At 36.9% G+C, this 18863-nt stretch overlaps 1 protein-coding gene across 1 annotated transcript; it reads right to left on the reverse strand.

Annotated features, from left to right (window-relative positions):
• Positions 1 to 5652: 5652 nt before the first annotated feature.
• Positions 5653 to 18846, reverse strand: LOC108698817. The gene is made up of 13 exons (XM_041577104.1): positions 18829 to 18846; positions 17073 to 17100; positions 16907 to 16997; positions 16611 to 16701; positions 14029 to 14117; positions 13176 to 13303; positions 12271 to 12322; positions 11808 to 11905; positions 11549 to 11688; positions 11333 to 11398; positions 9771 to 9817; positions 8708 to 8856; positions 5653 to 6645 (listed from the first exon to the last, which is right to left on the reverse strand). Exons 2-13 carry the CDS (start codon positions 17077 to 17079, stop codon positions 6350 to 6352), a joined length of 1254 nt encoding a protein of 417 aa, XP_041433038.1. The 5' UTR covers positions 17080 to 17100; positions 18829 to 18846; the 3' UTR covers positions 5653 to 6349.
• Positions 18847 to 18863: the final 17 nt, after the last annotated feature.

Below are 18863 nucleotides of genomic sequence, written 5' to 3' on the forward strand. Positions count from 1 at the left end.
TTTTTTACCATGACAGTATCCCTTTAATGTTTAAACGATTTCCTCGGAGACTTAAAGCATGAAGACCCAAATAACTGAAAGATCCGTTATCCGGAAAACCCCAGGTTCAGAGAATTATGGATAACAGGTCCCATACCTGTAGTATATTTGATATAAATTAGCTGATGTGTAGCCATGGTGGCAGCCATTTAGTCTGAAAATTAAAAAAAACAGGCACAGGAAAATAACCGATAAACAGAATCACATTCTAATCTGATCTAACTGTTCTCTTGTCTACTTTGAAACCTGTGCCTTTTCTCCTTTTTTTGGACTGAATGGCTGCCCCGTTTTGCTACACAGCAGCTTGTTTATATAAAATTCAGAAATCCTGCCAGTTTTCAATAGAAAGTCAACAATAAATTATATTGTCATTACTTTAACCCACTTAAATTTTTTAGTGTTACTGTTCCTTTAAGAATTTGTGAAATTTTGACTAATGCTTTATTCTTAATTTGTCAGCCATTTAAGATTTTAAAGTAAGTTATTGTTTCACATAAAACTTAGCAGTGATGTTTTTTTATAACACTGAATGCACAATTTTTTTTTAATATAGCTTCCATCACCAGAAGGGCAGGACACTAGGAAAGAACAAACTCATACCTCTACAGCTATACCTTCCAATCCAATCGAAAACAGACTTGCTTCAGAGCAAGTTGAAGTAAACAGACTATATGAAAAAAAAAAAAAAAAAACAGGGCAGAGTAGAGTATAGCTCAAGAGGAATACGTTTCTTTCATAGTGTCCTGTCCTGATGGAAACTATACATCCACTTATGGGATATAGGTACATGTCTGTTCGAAAAACTATTGAAATCTTGTAAAATTTTAAATTGACTTTTTTTTTGGAAAACATGATGTGATTTGTATTCATATTTAACAGTTTTAACATTGCCTGTAGAAGCATTGTTATCACCGAATTACCTGTACAAGTCATATTTTGTAACATGAGAATGGTATGGTTCAAAATTTGCAAACATTTTTTTTCAATAAATGCATCAGAAAAAGTGATGAATAGTTTAAAGTTGTCATTTGAGTTATTCTTTTTTTGGATAAGAGTTGTGTGATTTTTCTTAAACTTTCAATTATAATATTCCGTATCCAAAATGTTTCATTAAAGGTCTTGTACAAAACTTATTTTAAGCTTAGATTTAATAAAGTGATATTTAACATTTGCATTAACTTTTTGTATGATGTAGAGTGAAAGTTACTTGCTTTGCATTTGAATAATCAGGGCTGGCCTCAGGCCTATTGAACCAATATAGTCCTGCGCTCCTGGGTAGTCCAGGATCAGGGGACAGCACAGGTAAAAATTCACCCACCACATAAAGCTGCCCAGCCCACCTCTATCGCCATTGAAAAGTTGCTTATAATTAACCATATTATTTGCAAGTCATTCCTTAAAATATTTGGAATGTTAAATGTGTGAAGGAAAGAGAAAATGTTCAGTTAGCTTTGTGAAGTAAAAAGCAACATGGTGCTGCTGTGCCTTTTTTTTCTCATGTCAGATGTAGTATAATAATCCTTTCTGTATGTGCACTAATATAAATAGACATGCAGTTTAGTTAATTTAACAAACTGATGTACTTTGTTTGTGGAAATATACAAATACAGAGTTTCAAGAACAAAAAAAGAAGTGTGCACACTGGTTAAAACAACCCAATCACTGTAAATGGGGATGAATGACTTACCGGTCATGGTAGATAAGCCAGTGTACAGCTACATGTTGCATTGGTCAGTGGTCTGATGCAAGACGATATACATGCAATATCACTGGAATATACACCTGCATTTACAAAAGCTTTATACTGGTTTCAGTTCCCTATCATATACGATTAGATGATGATTAACTGGTCTAAAAAAAATTGCGGTGAGAGCACAATTTTAGTTAGCATGTTACTATATGTTTTAGTTACCACTACATGTATAGGATTACTGTCAAACATAGAACACATTCAAAAATAATGGATTTAGAGCATCTGACCGTTTAAATGTGGTAATACAACAATTAGCACTAATGTTGATTAATATTTTAAAAATGTTACTGAAATTTTACATTAAAAAAAGCTGGTGCTTTGGGGGAGTCTTTTCATGCCTTGATATAGAGCATACCCTTCATAATGATGTCACTAACAAAATGACAAGAAAGGAAACCAGTGTTAGGTACCAACTTTGAATAGATCCGTACTGTAGCTGATTTGCCTCAATTATCTTGAAAAGTGGTAGTACAATCCATAAAGACTGTTTGACAACAAAATTTCAGCACAGATAAGTACCCTTAAAATGTAGGTCTATATAAATTTATATTGCATAAAACAGTCCTCATCTAAAACAATTCTGCAGCCAGTGGATTGTAACATTTTTCTCAGCAATTATTTGTATGATCTCTAAGACTTTACAGGCTTGGTGTCAAGTATTTGTTGTGTATAGGTGTACTGTCAAATAAAGCCTCCTGTAGGCTGCAATTCCACATAGGAGCTCCTACATGGCTAATAAAAGCACTTATTTAGCACGACCCAGGAACATTTTTGAGGCTAGAGTTGAAACGCAAATCCTTTTATGCAAGAATATCAAAAAGGAAATGAATGCATTTGTGTTAGCAACACTACTGATACAGTTGCTACAGCTTAATTGCAGCTGTACCTTTTGAAGACTAAGTAAAGAGAAAAATCCCCATTTTCTAATTTTCAACCTATAAATAAACCCAGCTCTTCTAGACTTTTTTTTTTAAAAATTAAGTTGTTTTACTTTTGGATTCTCCTTCCCTTACTTCCTCTGAATGCTGCAGAGTTTCTGTAGATGGCATCCAGCTGCTCTGCACAGAAATGAAGTCATGCCAGTATTTTGCAAGCCTGGGAAAGAGGGGTGGGTTGTTTTTTCTGTGAAATATCAAACCCGAAATTATCATGAACAATCTTTTCCTGCCAATGTAACATCTGTTCTACAGAGAAGTGGTTTCTTTATAAGTAGTAAATTAGAATGAGGGATTGTATTTGCTGTTACATTCAATTTATAGTTTTTACTGCCAAGCACAACTTGCTGACAGGCTGGTGGTCTATATGGCAAGAACGTACTATTAATGTTCTCACTCAGATGAGTGTTTCTCTCTTCATTGGTGGCTTCAGCCGCCGAGGAAACAGCAGTGACTGCATCCTTGTCAACGAGTCTGGTGGCTGTCATGTATGTCCTGCAACTTAATATTTGCAGGCCTAATCTCAAACAGCAGCTTTGCACTCATGGACATCCATGACCCTGTGCCGATGCAATTGTAACTCCTGCTCCAGGAATGGTCTAAGTTGACTTTATTTTAAATATTTCTTTTTTTTCATTATGTACATTTAAACACATACTTATACACACTGTAAACCAACTCTTACAAGTATACAAAAAATGTTTTACTAAAATAGTTTGCAGTACTTTTTTTGGGCTTTTACCACACGTGGATCAGGTGTTGTCTTTATGGAGCAGGGTAGATGTGACCCATTAAATTAGTATGCACAAGGTACATTTTGGGGCATCTACATATCACATACTAGTATCTCAGTGCATATTGCTTCCATCACTGCATACTCAATTAGAATAATGTATTTATCCTTATACAGAAATTCATACTATTGTGTTAAACAAATTTTCATTAATTTAATGCATGGAGATCTATTTTAAGACAATGTTAGAGGTGCACAGCTTTCTCTTGTCTGCCCTAGTGTCAGTCCAGATGTTAGGTGTTTGTTTTCATTCACCTCTGTAGGAAGGACAGACAATTGAGTTTTGATACCTCACACTGTAAATATAGTTAGTCTGCAACGCCTCATAAGTGCTTTGTCTTGTTTTAGAGGCAAAGGACAGTAATTTTTTCTTTCTTCATAATTTCCTTTAACAAGGACTTGTTCAGTGTCACACAGTGCTGACCTTTTTAAAACAAGTGTCTGCTGGCACAAAAAGGACTTCAGACAGGGGACAAGCAGAAGTTTACTTCATAACAGAGTCAGGATCATGAAGGGATTGAGACCTTCCCTGGGTACTAGGGACATGCCGAACTGTCTTAATAGCACCTATCCCATAATGGAGTACTTAGAGAGTGTGGATTGAGTGAAGGGCACGCAGAGCTGTGCTACTAGAACTGTATCCATAAGAGCGAGTGGAATAAGACACCCTGGACGGTCATGGACAGAAAGAGCTGTCCACTAGGAAAAATATTTGTAATATAAAACATAGGTGGTACTGACACCAGATGCATTAAAAGAATGCACAGGAAGCGGTAAATAAGTAAAAGAAAGCTCGTTAGTCTAGAGACACGTGGTGTGAAAATGCCAAAACTACACAATCGTGTTGCTGGGCAACATTGCTGGGCAACATGTCAAACCCTGGAGGAGACAGACTCACAAAAAGACAGCATGGAGTTAGTACAGTCAGCTAAAAAGCAAGAGAAACATAATAAGCTAACTACATGTAGGGTGTGCAGACATTCCCCCAAAAAATCAAAACATAATTATTGCCCTCATTGCAACATACTCCAAAGGAAGCAACCATACCAGAGCCTCCTGTACTTTCACCACATACTACTCAGACACAGCCTTGACAGGAGTTGGCCTCATCACAAAACGCCCCCCAGAGGCCTATAGATGAGAGCCCTATAACAATAGCCTGGTAGACTGATCCGATTTTCCAAACATCAGACAAGGTAATTTCTCCAATGGGTTATGAAAAGGAGGGCCCAAAGCAGAGTGCGATAATGTGAAACACAGGGCTACAACCACACTCACTCTTTCCTCAGAATCTGAAAAGGGACTGGCTTCTACAGCAGGGGCAGATACAGATCAGGATACAGATAGTTCAGAACAACAGTACTTCCAAACAGACTCAGACAGACAGGAAGAGGAGGGAGGGGTACTGCAGTGGCAACCCCTGAGGTGTCTAAAAGGCTACTAAAGGGAGATGATGCAGACGCTAGAGATGAAGGACGAGACAGCTGCACTGTCAAGGGCAGCCAGACTTCTAGGAGTTCAGAAAAAAAAACAAGCCTTTCAAATTTTGAACTCCATCACTCATGCGATTGACAGAGTGGTCACAACCAGAACACAGGATCGCTTTGACAAAGAAATTCTTTTGAAACGTATCTGGAACCCGAGGAACAACAAAAGAAGTGGGATTGGCTTAACCCGCAGAAGCAGATATTGGGTGCAAGAGTTAGCCCAATGTCCACCGACACAGCAACTACAAAACGAGGTAGCAAAGCTATCTGCTGTCTTAACATTTCTAGCAGAGGCCGCAATGGAGGTCACCAAACTGCTAGCCTAAACCAAAGCAAATGTGGTGGCATCAGGAGCCCTGTGTCTAAGACACTGGGCAGGAGAAACCGCATCCAAACTAAAGCTGGCCACAGACGCAAAGATCCGATCTTATGAATCAATGTACAATTGGACTTTCCCATCTCCCGACCTGCCACTAACCATTCAGATCAAAGTCTTACCATTCCGACCAAAAAAACAGTAGTTTAGAACAGATCAGCCGATGTTCTGCCCCTGACAGCAATCGTACGATAGACAAAGCTACTGAGTCTCCCACTGAAAATTGTATGATCGGCAATACATACGGAGATATTACCCACAGCCGACAGAAATTTTCTAACCTGTCTGATCTCAGCCGGACGAAAAATGTCGGGACTCTCCACACACGTTAAGAAAAACGTACGAATCCTTGATTCGTACAATGAGATCTTTGCGTCTATGGCCAGCTTTAGACTTCTCTTAATTTCACAGGAGAGTCCCTATTTGGACCTGACTTGTGACAGTGGCACAATAAACATAAATCCAACCACAAATTAAAATTAACTACCGAAGACAGCATTTGGATCGCCATTAACATCTGTATTGACAGTAGGGTCGACTATATAAAACGGAATTTTGTTCTCACCAGAAAAAAACGTTTTTAGTAGGCACAAACTTTGAGTGCAGTAAGTCCCACCCAGGCTGATTTTTAGTCTGGCCACAGGGACATCTTTCTATCTTGAGCTTGACAACGGAAAGGATATGAGGAGGTAGAGACTTAACTATATATACACAGTGTGAGGGACCAGGAGGTACAAGAAAAAAATTAATTCTCTGTAGTGCCTCCAGAGGTAAATGAAGACAAGACCACTAATGTCTGCACTTACAGTTTGGGACTACTAGAAAGGGAATTTGCGGTGAATACAAAATCCCTCTACATTAAAGAGAGCAATAATTGTAAGATAAATATTTGACAGGATTCAACACTATTGATTATATAGTAGGAATAGTTGAATAGCAGCCTTTAGATGTCAGAGACCAATCATATCAATAAAATGAATGAAAGATAGTATGATAGACATCAATAGCTTGCACAAAAGTTTGGGGTGGACACAGTTGCAATCTATTTATAATGAAGTCAAAAGATGCAGAAAGTATTTGATAACAGTCAAAAGCTTGACTACGTGTCTTTGGCATAGTATATCCACGCTGGAGCAAAAATTGGCAAGATAAATTTCTAAACTCTTCACTGGCTACAAGAAGATGTTGTCCCGCTACTGCTGCAAAGTTTTCAGCATAATTTCTCAGTTCTGGATCTAACAAACAAATATTGTTTTCTTTCCCTAAATAAAAAAAGAGAAAACAAATGTTATTGAACTAATTGCATTATAAACATTTAAATTATGTTATTGACAATAACCACATGGTGAACATAAACAAATTACACTAGAGAATGGAGATCTGAGGCTCCCTTACCTAAAACAATAGGACAAGTTGTGTAGGTCTGTATTGTTAAAGGGGAAGGAAACCTAGTTGTCGCAAAAACCCTCCCCCCCCCCGGCCTACCCGTCCCGCTGGGCAAATGCCCCTAACTTGTTACTTACCCTTCTGCGCAGGTCCAGTCCAGGGAGTTCACAGACGCCATCTTCTTCCACGCGATCTTCTTCCTGTTTTGGCGCATGCGCAGTAGGAGCCTTTCGCCGGTACTGATCTACTGCACATGCGCCAGAAGTCACAATGTACTTTTGGCACATGCGCAGTAGATCGTGCCGGCGAAATGCTCCTACTGCGCATGCGCCGGTCAAAGCAGTAAGAAGATCGCGTGGAAGAAGATGTCGCCTGTGAACTCCCTGGACTTGACCTGTGCAGAAGGGTAAGTAACAAGTTAGGGGCATTTGCCCAGCGGGACGGGTAGGCCGGGGGGGGGGGGGAGGGTTTTTGCGACAACTAGGTTTCCTTCCCCTTTAAGGGGTAAATGCGTGAGGCACATAGGGGTCACCCCTACCAACCCTCACAGATAAGATGTCTCTGCTGCCACTTCATAAGTATTTTCTTTAATGTGGATGTGCATTACAAGATCGTGTTAAGTTTAATGTAATCTGCATGTGTGAAATCTAGTTCACATTAAATTAAACTTTAAAATGTAAACATCTCAAATATTAGTAATATTTATATGTTTTGCAAAGGGCTTTTAATAGAATACTAAACCTGACAGTTGAAAAATAATAGGAGTGCCATTTTTTTAATTAAAGGAGAAGGAAAGGTAAAATACAAATACAGTTATATATATTGCGCCTTGAGTGAAGAGCTACTTACGGAAATGCTGCTGCTATATGATTTCCCCTTTAGCTGTATTCCAAGAGATATGTCAAAAATATTGTAAAGTGCTAATAAAATAGAAGACATCCCTCTGCCAATCCAAATATTCTAAGGGCTTGCACATGCACAGAATCAATCATCCAAGCCCTGCGCATGTACAAACAGTTTCTGTATATCCCCCAGGCAAGCGTACAGGAGCTTTGAAAGCATGACGCGAGTTGACGCGGGGGAGGAATAAATTTTGCGCATGCATACTTTCGGAACATAGGCACAGGATGTGACGCATACATCAAAATGACGGCTATAAACTCAGCATCTGGGATTTACTTCTGTAAGTACAAGAAATCCACCTCGAATTGGGAAATTCAAGTATGGCGTTTCAGGAGGGGGGCATGCAACCAACAGTTTAGAATAGCTATTAAAAATTACCTTTCCTTCTCCTTTAAAAATAATTGTTGGATTTATAGTAGAGTAAACTGATACGTTTCTTCTATTGAAAATATAAGGGCAGCTTTATTAAATTGTGAGATTATAACTCATCAAAATCAAACTCACTTACTTTGTATTCATTCCTAGGGGATTTTTTTTATCATATACGAATGAATAGAAAGTTTTTCTCTCTAATTTTAATCTCACACTTGATAAATCAACTCCATAGTGTCAGTGCTCTCAACTCCATAGTGTCAGTGCTCTGAACTAGTTCACTAAAATTCAACATGATTTTTAATACATGGGTGGTTAATTTTTAACACGAGAAGTTCAATGAGAGCCCCTATGAAAAGAATTTAATATTTCTTTCACTGGAGGTGCCTAACATTTGCATCCTATGCTAAAACAAAACTTTATCCATGTTCTTTTGTGACATGTACTAAACTGTGAGCAACATGACAAACTTATATGAAACACGCCACTGTTTTATTATAGTTTTTCATGAGTGAACTGTAGCCAAAAAAATTAATATAGAGTTCATAATATAGTATACAAATGAAGAAATAATGCATGCGATAGGACTATTTTAAAAAATTCTATATTACTATAACAGTTGTAAAAATATACATTTATTTTTTTTATAAGTAAGTCACTAACCGTTGGGTGGAGCAAAGTAAAGCACATCTGGTTTTGCACAAAAATTGTGAAATCCTCTCTGCTTTCTAATTAGGTGTCCATTCCATTCACACTGTTCAAATTTCAATTCTTGATCAATTAGAGGAAGAAAACAGAACTGGAGACAATGTCTGTATCAATAAAAAAAACAACAATATTTTGTAAGTCAAGGAAGTACAGTGTAGTTTCTCACATACAGTTCTTTTTTTATACTTGAAACTATGCTTGACATTTACAATGTACATTGTGCATCTTTTACAGGGGACACACATGCAAGAGCAATTTGGTATAATTGGTACATACAGTACAAGAGTACTGCTTTTCTTTCCCAAAACTACAACACTGTGCTCTGCTCTGAGCACACAATTAAAAATTATGCACACCATCCAACAATTAGGAAAATGAATTGCAATGGAGGGATGTGGAGGGGAGAAAGTGAAGACACCTGTGTGCCTACGCAAACCCCTTTAACCTTGCCAGGCCAACAGTCCATTATGTAATATAAGAACAGTTAATAGGTATGAAATCTAATGACTTTAATGGGTTTGTTTTATAAAATAAAAATTAAGAACATTTAAAATAATGAAGATGGGTTTTTCTCATAGGGTCTATTGAAATGTAGAATATAGTCTTCGAAAGTTGGACCCAGGCACCGAAGGGTTAACAAAAACTTCTGGGAGTAAAGGACACGAATAGTAGAAAAAAAAAATGGTCAGCCCTGCCAGGGGACCAGGCTACACCACCTTGGGGGCCTGGAACTACCAAGAATGTACAAAAGCACCTTTGTATAACAGGAACTATAAACAGGGTAACACTGAAAAACTGTGGTCTGTATACCTTTGTTGCATTCCCCAAGCTCAGGGGATTGGTTCCCCCACCTGCAAAAGCTGCATGTGCTCTTCTGCATACACAAACAGCTTCTGGCTGTCCGCTTGGACACAAATACGCATGTGCGTTTCTGCGTCTGCACGCATTAGAAGGGGGGTGACAGAAGCCTGGCTGACTTGGCACAGCACTGGTTAACTAGAAATAAAAAAATACTTGCATATTAACTGGATTGGACAAATCGAGTATCTCTGCTGCCACCATTGTCTACAGGAAAAAAAATAAAAATTAGACATAAAATTAAAAAAATATGGAATAAAAAAAGTATAAATGTACAGGAAAGAAATGATTGTAAGGTACACTACAATACATGAAATAATCCTGTTAATCTTAAGAACCCCCCTAACAATCTGAAGGAAGATACCAATCATTTTAGATTCTAAATGATTTTTAATGAAAAAATGTGGAATACAAATTGGCTTAAAAATTATTAATACAACAGTAACAAAAAATATTAATTCTGTGAATACATCATATAGAACACAAATGCAAACAGTATACATATATTGCTGTGTATTGAATAATATATATATTATAAAATATATGGACTTTAATAATTCACAATTTTTTTTTTGTGTAGAGACATCTCTCTCTCTCTCTCTCTCTCTCTCTCTCTCTCTCTCATGTCGCTTGAAAACAACGGACCGCTCAAAGTTCACCCCCCCATTGCTGTTCCTGTTGGGTGCTCTGTCTGCAGCGTCCCCACTGCCCGAAATCCGTGTAGCACTAAAAAGATGGACAGCATTCCGAACAAAAGAATACAGATTTATTACGTACTCCTGCAAGGATCCAACGCCCTACGCGTTTCTGGAATCACTCCCTTAATCATAGGCATCTTATAGTAATGCTAAGCATAAAAATTATGATTTTAGGAAATCCACAGGGAAAAAATGTAAGCTCTACATGCTCCACAAGGACCAGGGCACACAGACTGTTGGCTTAAATGCTATTTTTAATGCAGCCAAAAGAAGAGGATCCACTCCGTGCTCCAAATCTGTTGATTTATTAAAAGTCAAAAATATACTTGTATGCAGGAACGTGTCGCAGAATGGAGGTCAGCACAGAAAATGCTATCGTGTTTAAGGCCAGCACCTGCTCCAGTGCACTGTGTTTGCTTGTATGCAATCAGAAGCCATACTTTTTGGCGAGGGGAGCCAATGTTCCATCTTCCCTCAGCTTAAGTCATATATACACATACTATTTATAACTTTATTCTCTGCATGCACCCTAACTGTAAATAGTACTGCCTCATTAGGAATATAAAATCAGAAATATGTAAAAAATATGTTAGAATTAAATGACATTTTTCTACAATTTTCTTACGTGCCATTCATTATTTAAAATCTCCACCATGGACTGAAAAATATGTCAGTGCAGCCTCAGGTCAGGTCAGACCTGTATTATCTAGTTGAAATCCTAGTGCACCATCAGGGACACTGCTCCAATGAGGCAAGTTGAAAAACGCTACTCAGGCATCAGCGACAAAAAAGGTGCGAAAAAAAGTTTATCCTGGTAAATTCAGGAGCCGAATTCCATTTTAAAACTGAAAATTCAGCTTTACTAGTGTGAGAGCACAATCAAGCTCTCCGTACAAGTGCTGCAGCCTCCCCCCGGCCCCCACACAGGATAGTTAAGTGGGTGATGGGTGGCGGCACTACAGAAACGGCCCTGTGTACCCTATCTAGTTTACACTGTGAAATTTTGTTACAATTAAAGCAGTACCTCAAAATTTTGTTGCCACATAGATATCCACGACTTCTTAAGATGGCCAAAAAAACATTCTGCGCGCTACAAATAAATAAATATTTTATTGAAATTAATATATTGCCATTACATTGTTTAACAGTGCATTTTTAACACTGATGACATAAAGTGGTCATAAGACTTGTATTTGCAGATTACATACGTACAGCGTTAATGTCAACATTGATTGCTTACCTGATTGTGAACAGATTTTCCAAAGCGAAAACTCTTGGAACCAGAACATGAGTCATTATGATAGTACCGAAAAGATGTCTGAAATATAGCAACCAGGACATTCTCAATCCCACGATCCGATCTTACTAGTCTTGGACAACCTAAAAAAATATATGTAATTTTGTTTCAGTTCTTGGATGCAATTTTAATATCTGAACATTAACAATTAATAGTATTATTAATCACTATAAAGCAAATATGAAAGTAAACCGGTTTGTACCATTTGCACTATCAACGGCATTGAGAAAATATCGTCCAATTATGTCCGGTTTTCTATTAGTAGTACCCGCATTAAGCCATATAACACGTCTGGAAAAACTATCAAAATAAACATAATTAAGATGAAGCAGTACATAGCTGTTTACATGTTTATTTTCCTTACATGACTATAATTAAAAATAATACCAGTATATTTTGATTTTAACTTTACATTTTTAAATCTGTATGTTATAAATAATAGGGCCATCCTTTTTAATCTGGATCATCCATTAAATTGGCCATTAATACTTTTATTAAAACATTAGTTACACTACACATGTAAAAGTTATAATAAATTAGGGGTGGCTTAAAATATTTGTAATACATTATTTTGATTTTGAATATACTTTAGGACATCCAGAATGAAATAGAGAGATACATATGAGAATGAATTTCTTTACAAATTTGGTTAATAACATGCTTACCCATCAATACATAAGTGAATCCAAATTCCATAGAACTTTAATTTATCATTTCCTAAAATAAAAATATTTAATTATTCTTCTTTTTCTGTACAATAAACTAAAGATCTATAAATATTTTACAAATCTTTGTAAAAAAATTATATTGAAATAAAGGTTTGTTAAGTAGTGTTATTTTGTTTTTTTTAATAAAAATACATTATGGGGGTTATTTATTAAAAACAGAAAATGTCTCACTAGTTTCTTAAAACCACTTTGTGCAAATTCGTATGCACAAACTCGTATGCACAATATTTATCAATAAATATAATCAATAAGTTAATCACTAAGGTTAAGAGTAAAAAAAATCTGAATTGTGTGATTTTTCTGTAATATTGACTGAAAAAGATATCTTCAAATTTTACAAAACCCAGTGTGATCAGATCTTGCAAGTGTAAAGGGGAAATCTGCCATTGACTTCTGCATTTTTGAGATGGAGTACTTTTTTTATACAGGCTATGACAGTAAAAAAAAATTTCAAGATTATTAAGAAAAAAATGATTACAATTTACAAATCCGACCCAAAATTGAACTTTTGTAGAGAACCAACTAAAAATTCGACTTCAATACTTCGCCAAATTAAACCTGCCGACGTGCTAGGTTAGCCTATAGGGACCTTATAGAGCACTTTACTAAGCTTTTGGAAATCAAGAAAAACCGTTCGAACGATGGATGAAATTGTTTGAACGATTTTAAGTCGACCGCAAATTGCCAAATTTGATGTAAAAAAACTTCGACTTTGATATTCAAAGTCAAAGTATTCAAATTCGATGGTAGAATTTCGGAGCTTTTTCTACTTTGAAATTCAACCCTTATAAATCTGCCCCTTAATGTACACAGTGAAACGTGAAAAATGTCTTACACTTTACCATCAATATGCCAGACATCGTTTGGGCCTCTGCAGCTATAAACAATTCGAGGGATACGACACTGTCCTGGACGCCGAAATTGTAGTCCATATGGGTCGAGCACTCTCATTACCTGATATACATCATTCCTATTGGTTTAATTAAAACTGTAAATTAATGACACTTCAATAAAAAAAATTCTCTTGCTTGCTCTGATTTTCTATCACAGCTAACTTTAATATTTACTAGTCTTCCCCAACAGTCTTCAACAGTAACATTTACTGTTAAATATATCCAAGAAAGAAACTAATTTGTTATAAATATCATTTTCGATCTCACAAACATGGATGTGCAAAGAAATTTATATCTATTTTTCCCCAAACATGAATAAAAAAATTAAAACATTTTATAGTACAGGTATAGGATCCCTTATCCGGAAACCCGATATCCACAAAGCTCGGATTTACGGAAAGTCTTCCATAGACTCCATTTTATCCAAATAATCCAAATTTTTAAAAATGATTTCGTTTTTCTATGTAATAATAAAACCGTAGCTTGTACTTGATCCCAACTAAGATATAATTAATCCTTATTGGAAGCACAACCAGCCTATTGGGTTTATTTAATGTTTAAATTAATTTCTAGTAGCCATAAGGCACGCAGACCCAAATTATGGAAAGATCAGTTATCCAAAATCCCAGGTCCCAAGCATTCTAGATAACAGGTCCCATACCTGTATATAAAAAAATCAGAAACTCAATCATATTTGAAGGACTTTTCATTAAAACAAAAGGAATTGATCAAGACAATATCTTAGCAGAACATGATTACAAATGTGAAAGATAGAAGTAACTATAATTTCAGAAAAACCAACCTGTAGCATGGTCGAATGCCTTTGAGATCTCTGATTTTCCTATGCATTGCTTTTACACCAATCATGGGGGAGCAAATTTGAATTTCATTCTAAGAAGACAATAAGATGTATTGTTATGTGGGAAACACAATAGAAATGTTTGGTCAAAAATATAGATTTTCTCTCGTCGACAGGGGGACACAGGAGAAAGATGAGGTAATCAAAAGTAGGTTTGACTAGAACTGCCTTCTCCGCTGTGTCAGTCATGGCCAATCTCCCTTAGAGAGATCTGCGTGATGGATAGGCAGGGGGTAGATGTGGGTCCCCGCTGTATCAGTGCTGATGACGTGTGGTGCCTCAGGCATGTCTGTAGAGATAGAGATATATAGATATATGTGTGTATATCTCTAGACTAGGGGTGTATTATGATATAAGCAGAGATCCCGTTAGGAAATAGGACTTCCCTGATTAAGTCCTAATCATCTGCTCTGATTCCCACGTTGTGGAGCCTGGAAGATACGCAAGATGGCAATGGGAGGCATGGCCACCAGCGTGGGCGAAGGGTGCATAGAGACGCAACCAGCTAGTTATGTCTGAGTGCTGTGGGGTAAGGTCGCTGCACTCTCAAAGGGTGCCAATGTTCAAAATGGCAGTGGAGAATTGAAGAGGGGCGAAGAGTGCAGCTGGGAAGAGACTGTGTAAGGTCGTGGTGCGCCTAAGAAGGCTCCAGCTGCACCAGATTAGAGTACTGGGGGAGGGAGAGAGCCTAAGACGGGGCACTTGCTCCAAGGGTTGCTATGCTGCTATATGGGGTGGGAGGTAGGAAAAAAGGTGTCCTACCTATTCAGCCAATGTTTTAGTGCCTTAGAGGAAACTTCCCTGTAAAATCAGGCTGGTTCAGTCTTCCGTAGAGCGAGAACAACAGCCTCAGGGATATGGGAGCTCTTGCTTGCAGCCTCAGTGGAGCGGGAAGGCAGCTGAAAACATCTGGCTGAAGAGGCGCTGGAGTAGCTAATCTCTGGCCAAAGTGTGGCATGACCTGCGCCGTAGTTAAGGTCATTTGCTCCTGCCACGGAGTGTCCATGTTCTTCTCCTCTGAGGATACTAAAAGAAACTGGAGAGGGTAGGAGGAGGCAGGGGATGAAGACCAGAGCAGGAGTCAACTTTATCTATTAGTGTCCACTCTCCAATTTGTAGTATCTCCATACCCATGGTGCCTGTGTCCCCCCCCCAAACTAGGTGAGAGAAATGTATCCATTGTACTATTGTTTGCAGGGCCAAGCAGGCAGCTACCCACAGTTTCCCCTAGATTGAAATATACAATATCGCTTGAAATCGTTGTTTTTGTTGATGAACAAATCATACATTTCAAAGATAATTTCAAGATAAGCTTTGTCTTCGGATAACAAAGAACTTTTAAAAATCTTAACATATATGGCCACCTTAACATGAACAGTACATCGTATACTATGGACAGTGACACTATGCCAGTGCTGTAGAAAGAAAGAAAGAACTTACACTCGCACACCCTGGCCATCCAGACAAACACGAATCCCAGGTGCTCGGCGATAGAGGAACTTGGCAACCTCAGAAGCAACGTAGAAACAGAACACACCGGCACAACATGGGTACTGCTAGCAGGTATAACCTTGCTCGTTTATTGCGGATGCAACGTTTCAAGGCGTAACCCCTTTCTCAAGCATGTTTGAGAAAGGGGTTACGCCCCAAAACGTTGCATCCGCAATAAACGAGCAAGGTTATACCTGCTAGCAGTACCCATGTTGTGCCGGTGTGTTCTGTTTCTACGTTGCCAGTGCTGCTCATAAAGTCTGCCTGACATGTAAACATGTGAGCATGTGTAAAAGAGAGCAGTACAGGTGTGAAAAATTACAGCATGAATCTGAGGTGTAAACAATGCAAGGTCCAGTTCATCTCAGTTGTGATACTATTTTAAGCTTAGGGGACCTGTCACTAAGAAATTACTTCAAATTTTAATTGAGCAAAATAAACTTTACTTACGCTATATTTATTATTTAAATTTTGTTTCCTTCAGTCTTGGAATTATGAATCATAGTAAGCAGGCAAGTGTCATTTTGTGGACAATGCAAGTTGTATAGCAACCCAAAATCTGCACCAGAATGGATGACCTAATGCCCATGCATGGTACCCTGCCTATACAATTATAAAAAGTGTATGGCGGGATGGGGAATCTAAGGAGTGCAGTGACATATCGGATGTATTCATATATGAGCGCATGTCTTTGGTTGCCAGGACAACTTACTCTACAAACTGCAGCACAGTTCTAGTTAGATATTTGCAATATATTGATTGATAAACGAAGCACAGCTATACAGAAGCACTCTTGAACACCTGAAGCAATTGAAGACATGAATCACTTCTCCTATTAACTATAAAATAGCAAAATAGGGCTGACAGAAAGAAAATGTGAAAATTAATTGTAAAAATTAATAGGAGGTGGGGGAAAAGTTTAACTTTACTAATCTAAAATATAGTATTTATAGTCATCGGTAGCGGATTTATAAAGTGATTATAAATGATTTGTGATAAAGATATAGTAAATGTGTGCAAAAATAAGTACTTACTTTAACAGCATTAAAAATAGATTGATGGTCTCTATTGAGTGCACGACGACACAAGGAATAAGATTTTAAAATTCGGCGTAAATGACGGTCACTTTAAACAGATGTAGAAAAATTTTAAATATATGAATATATGAATATCTAGATTTGACTAAAAACAACAAAATTGTGTGTGTGATTATATATATATATATATATATATATATATATATATATATATATATATATAAATACACACATATATATATATATATATATATATACACACATACATACACAGACACACAGTTATTACTAACGATATTCTGTAGCTGTAAACTTTGTCTAGTATCCAAATGATTTCTTTCTGTGTGTGTCCATTGCAAAATAGGCCTCTGATGATCTCTTCTCCTACAAATAAAAATAAGTGTTGATAAGTAAAAGGTACAGACAATTAAACAAATACAAACAAATATAAACACTTACTTTCCATGTCTGAAGTTTCATGTATAATCTGTAAATATATGTATAAAACATTAAAAAAAAATTATCGGAAAATGTTAATACAGAACAAAGATTGAACAATTTGTTCAATAAAAATATGTAAGATTGTTTAACATAAATAAACCTTTAAAGATTAATGTAAATTGACACTAACCAAGGACAAAATAAATGATAGATAACAAAATGCAATAAATGAACAAAGCTTTATATTTTACTAAAACAATTGTTCATGATACAGTTAATTACACTCTCAGTATCTTTATGAACACAGCATGCATAGCACTTAATTTATATATAGAAGTGAATATACTAAATGAAAAAATGTAAATTAGAACTGCACCTTATTAAACATATTAGAGAAAAAAGGAGACCTAATGCAGTCCTCTGCCAATGATCATATATATTGTTTAGACAATGTTACCTAACTTGCATAAGTTAACCCTTTCCCTGCCAGCCATTCTGTCCTAGCTGAAAACCTCTACTGGCAAGAAGTTTTTAGACATTTTGTACTCTTTCACTTTAAGGGCCTTTCCTGGTTTTAGTTTACCCAGGAAAATAATATAGTTTTTTTTTCCAAGACAACCTGAGCTTTGAAAATATGTAAGAATTTCGGCGTTATTCTACTTCTGTAAAAAAAAAAAAAAAAAAAAAAAAAAATAGGCTTCTAAGTGTCTAATAAAATGAAAAAAATGTCTCCTGAACGCGGCGATACCAAATGTATATAGTTTTATGGAGATTTCTCACTTGTACAGATCCCCAACTGTGTGTTATGTGCCGTAAGACCCCCAAACTGTAAAAAGACCCCCCGATATAATTTTGTTAAAGGTTGTTCACCTTTGTGTTAACTTTTAGTATGATGTAAAGAGTGATATTCTGAGACAATTTGCAATTGGTTTTAATGTTTTATTATTTGTGGGTTTTGAGTTATTTAGCTTTTTATTCAGCAGCTTACCAGTTTGTTAGGGTCTAAATTCCCCTAGCAACCATGCATTGATTTAAATAAGAGACTGGAATATGAATATTAGAGGCTGAATAGAAAGAGGAGCAATAAAAAGTAGCAATAACAATACATTTGTAGCCTTACAGAGCATTTGTTTTTTTAGATGGGGTCAGTGACCCCCATTTGAAAGCTGGAAAGAGTCCGAAGAAGGCAGCAAATAATCCAAAAACTATAAAACTATAAAACTATTTTGGTTATGTAGATTTTAATTCTGAAGCTCTCCAGTTTGCTATTGCAACCATCTGGTTGCTAGGGTACAAATACACCTAGCAACCATGCATTGTAAAAGGTGGGAAATCAATAGGAGATGCCTGAATAGGAAAAGGAGTAATCGAAACGCAGCCTTTGCAATGCATTTGTAGCCTTACAGAGCATGTTTTTTTTAGATGTGGTCAGTATAAAGTTAGAATAGAGCAAAAAAAAAAATAGAAGCTAAAGGACAAGTAAATCAAACATGGGTAAAAACTGGTTTATAAAACAAAGGAGCAAGCTGCAAAGCTATGGTAAATACCTGTAATGACAATAATGGCAATAAAATAAATCAAATAAAAAAAATTCTACCGGCATTTCCGGTATGCAGAGACCAATTCAGCCCACACAGAAGCACAAAGAGCCCCCACCAGGCCACCAAATACTGACTTTCTATGGCACCTTGCAGCAGCCACTCTGGCATTTGCAAGAACCCACAGATTGCCAGTCAGGGCCTGGACACTACAATATCTTAAATGGATTGTTCACCTTTAATTTAAATTTTAGTACAGGTATTGGACCTG

Source organism: Xenopus laevis, chromosome 1S (genome assembly GCF_017654675.1).
Source record: "Xenopus laevis strain J_2021 chromosome 1S, Xenopus_laevis_v10.1, whole genome shotgun sequence".
Classification (NCBI taxonomy): domain Eukaryota; kingdom Metazoa; phylum Chordata; class Amphibia; order Anura; family Pipidae; genus Xenopus; species Xenopus laevis.

What these genes read in the sequence shown, in the direction of transcription:
- LOC108698817 (XM_041577104.1), bottom strand. An exon ending in GGCATTCGACCATGCTACAG is followed by an intron (nt 13,304 to 14,028) that starts GTTGGTTTTTCT and finishes TTAAACCAATAG; the next exon opens with GAATGATGTATATCAGGTAA. An exon ending in TTGTCCAATCCAGTTAATAT is followed by an intron (nt 8,857 to 9,770) that starts GCAAGTATTTTT and finishes TTATTGATACAG; the next exon opens with ACATTGTCTCCAGTTCTGTT.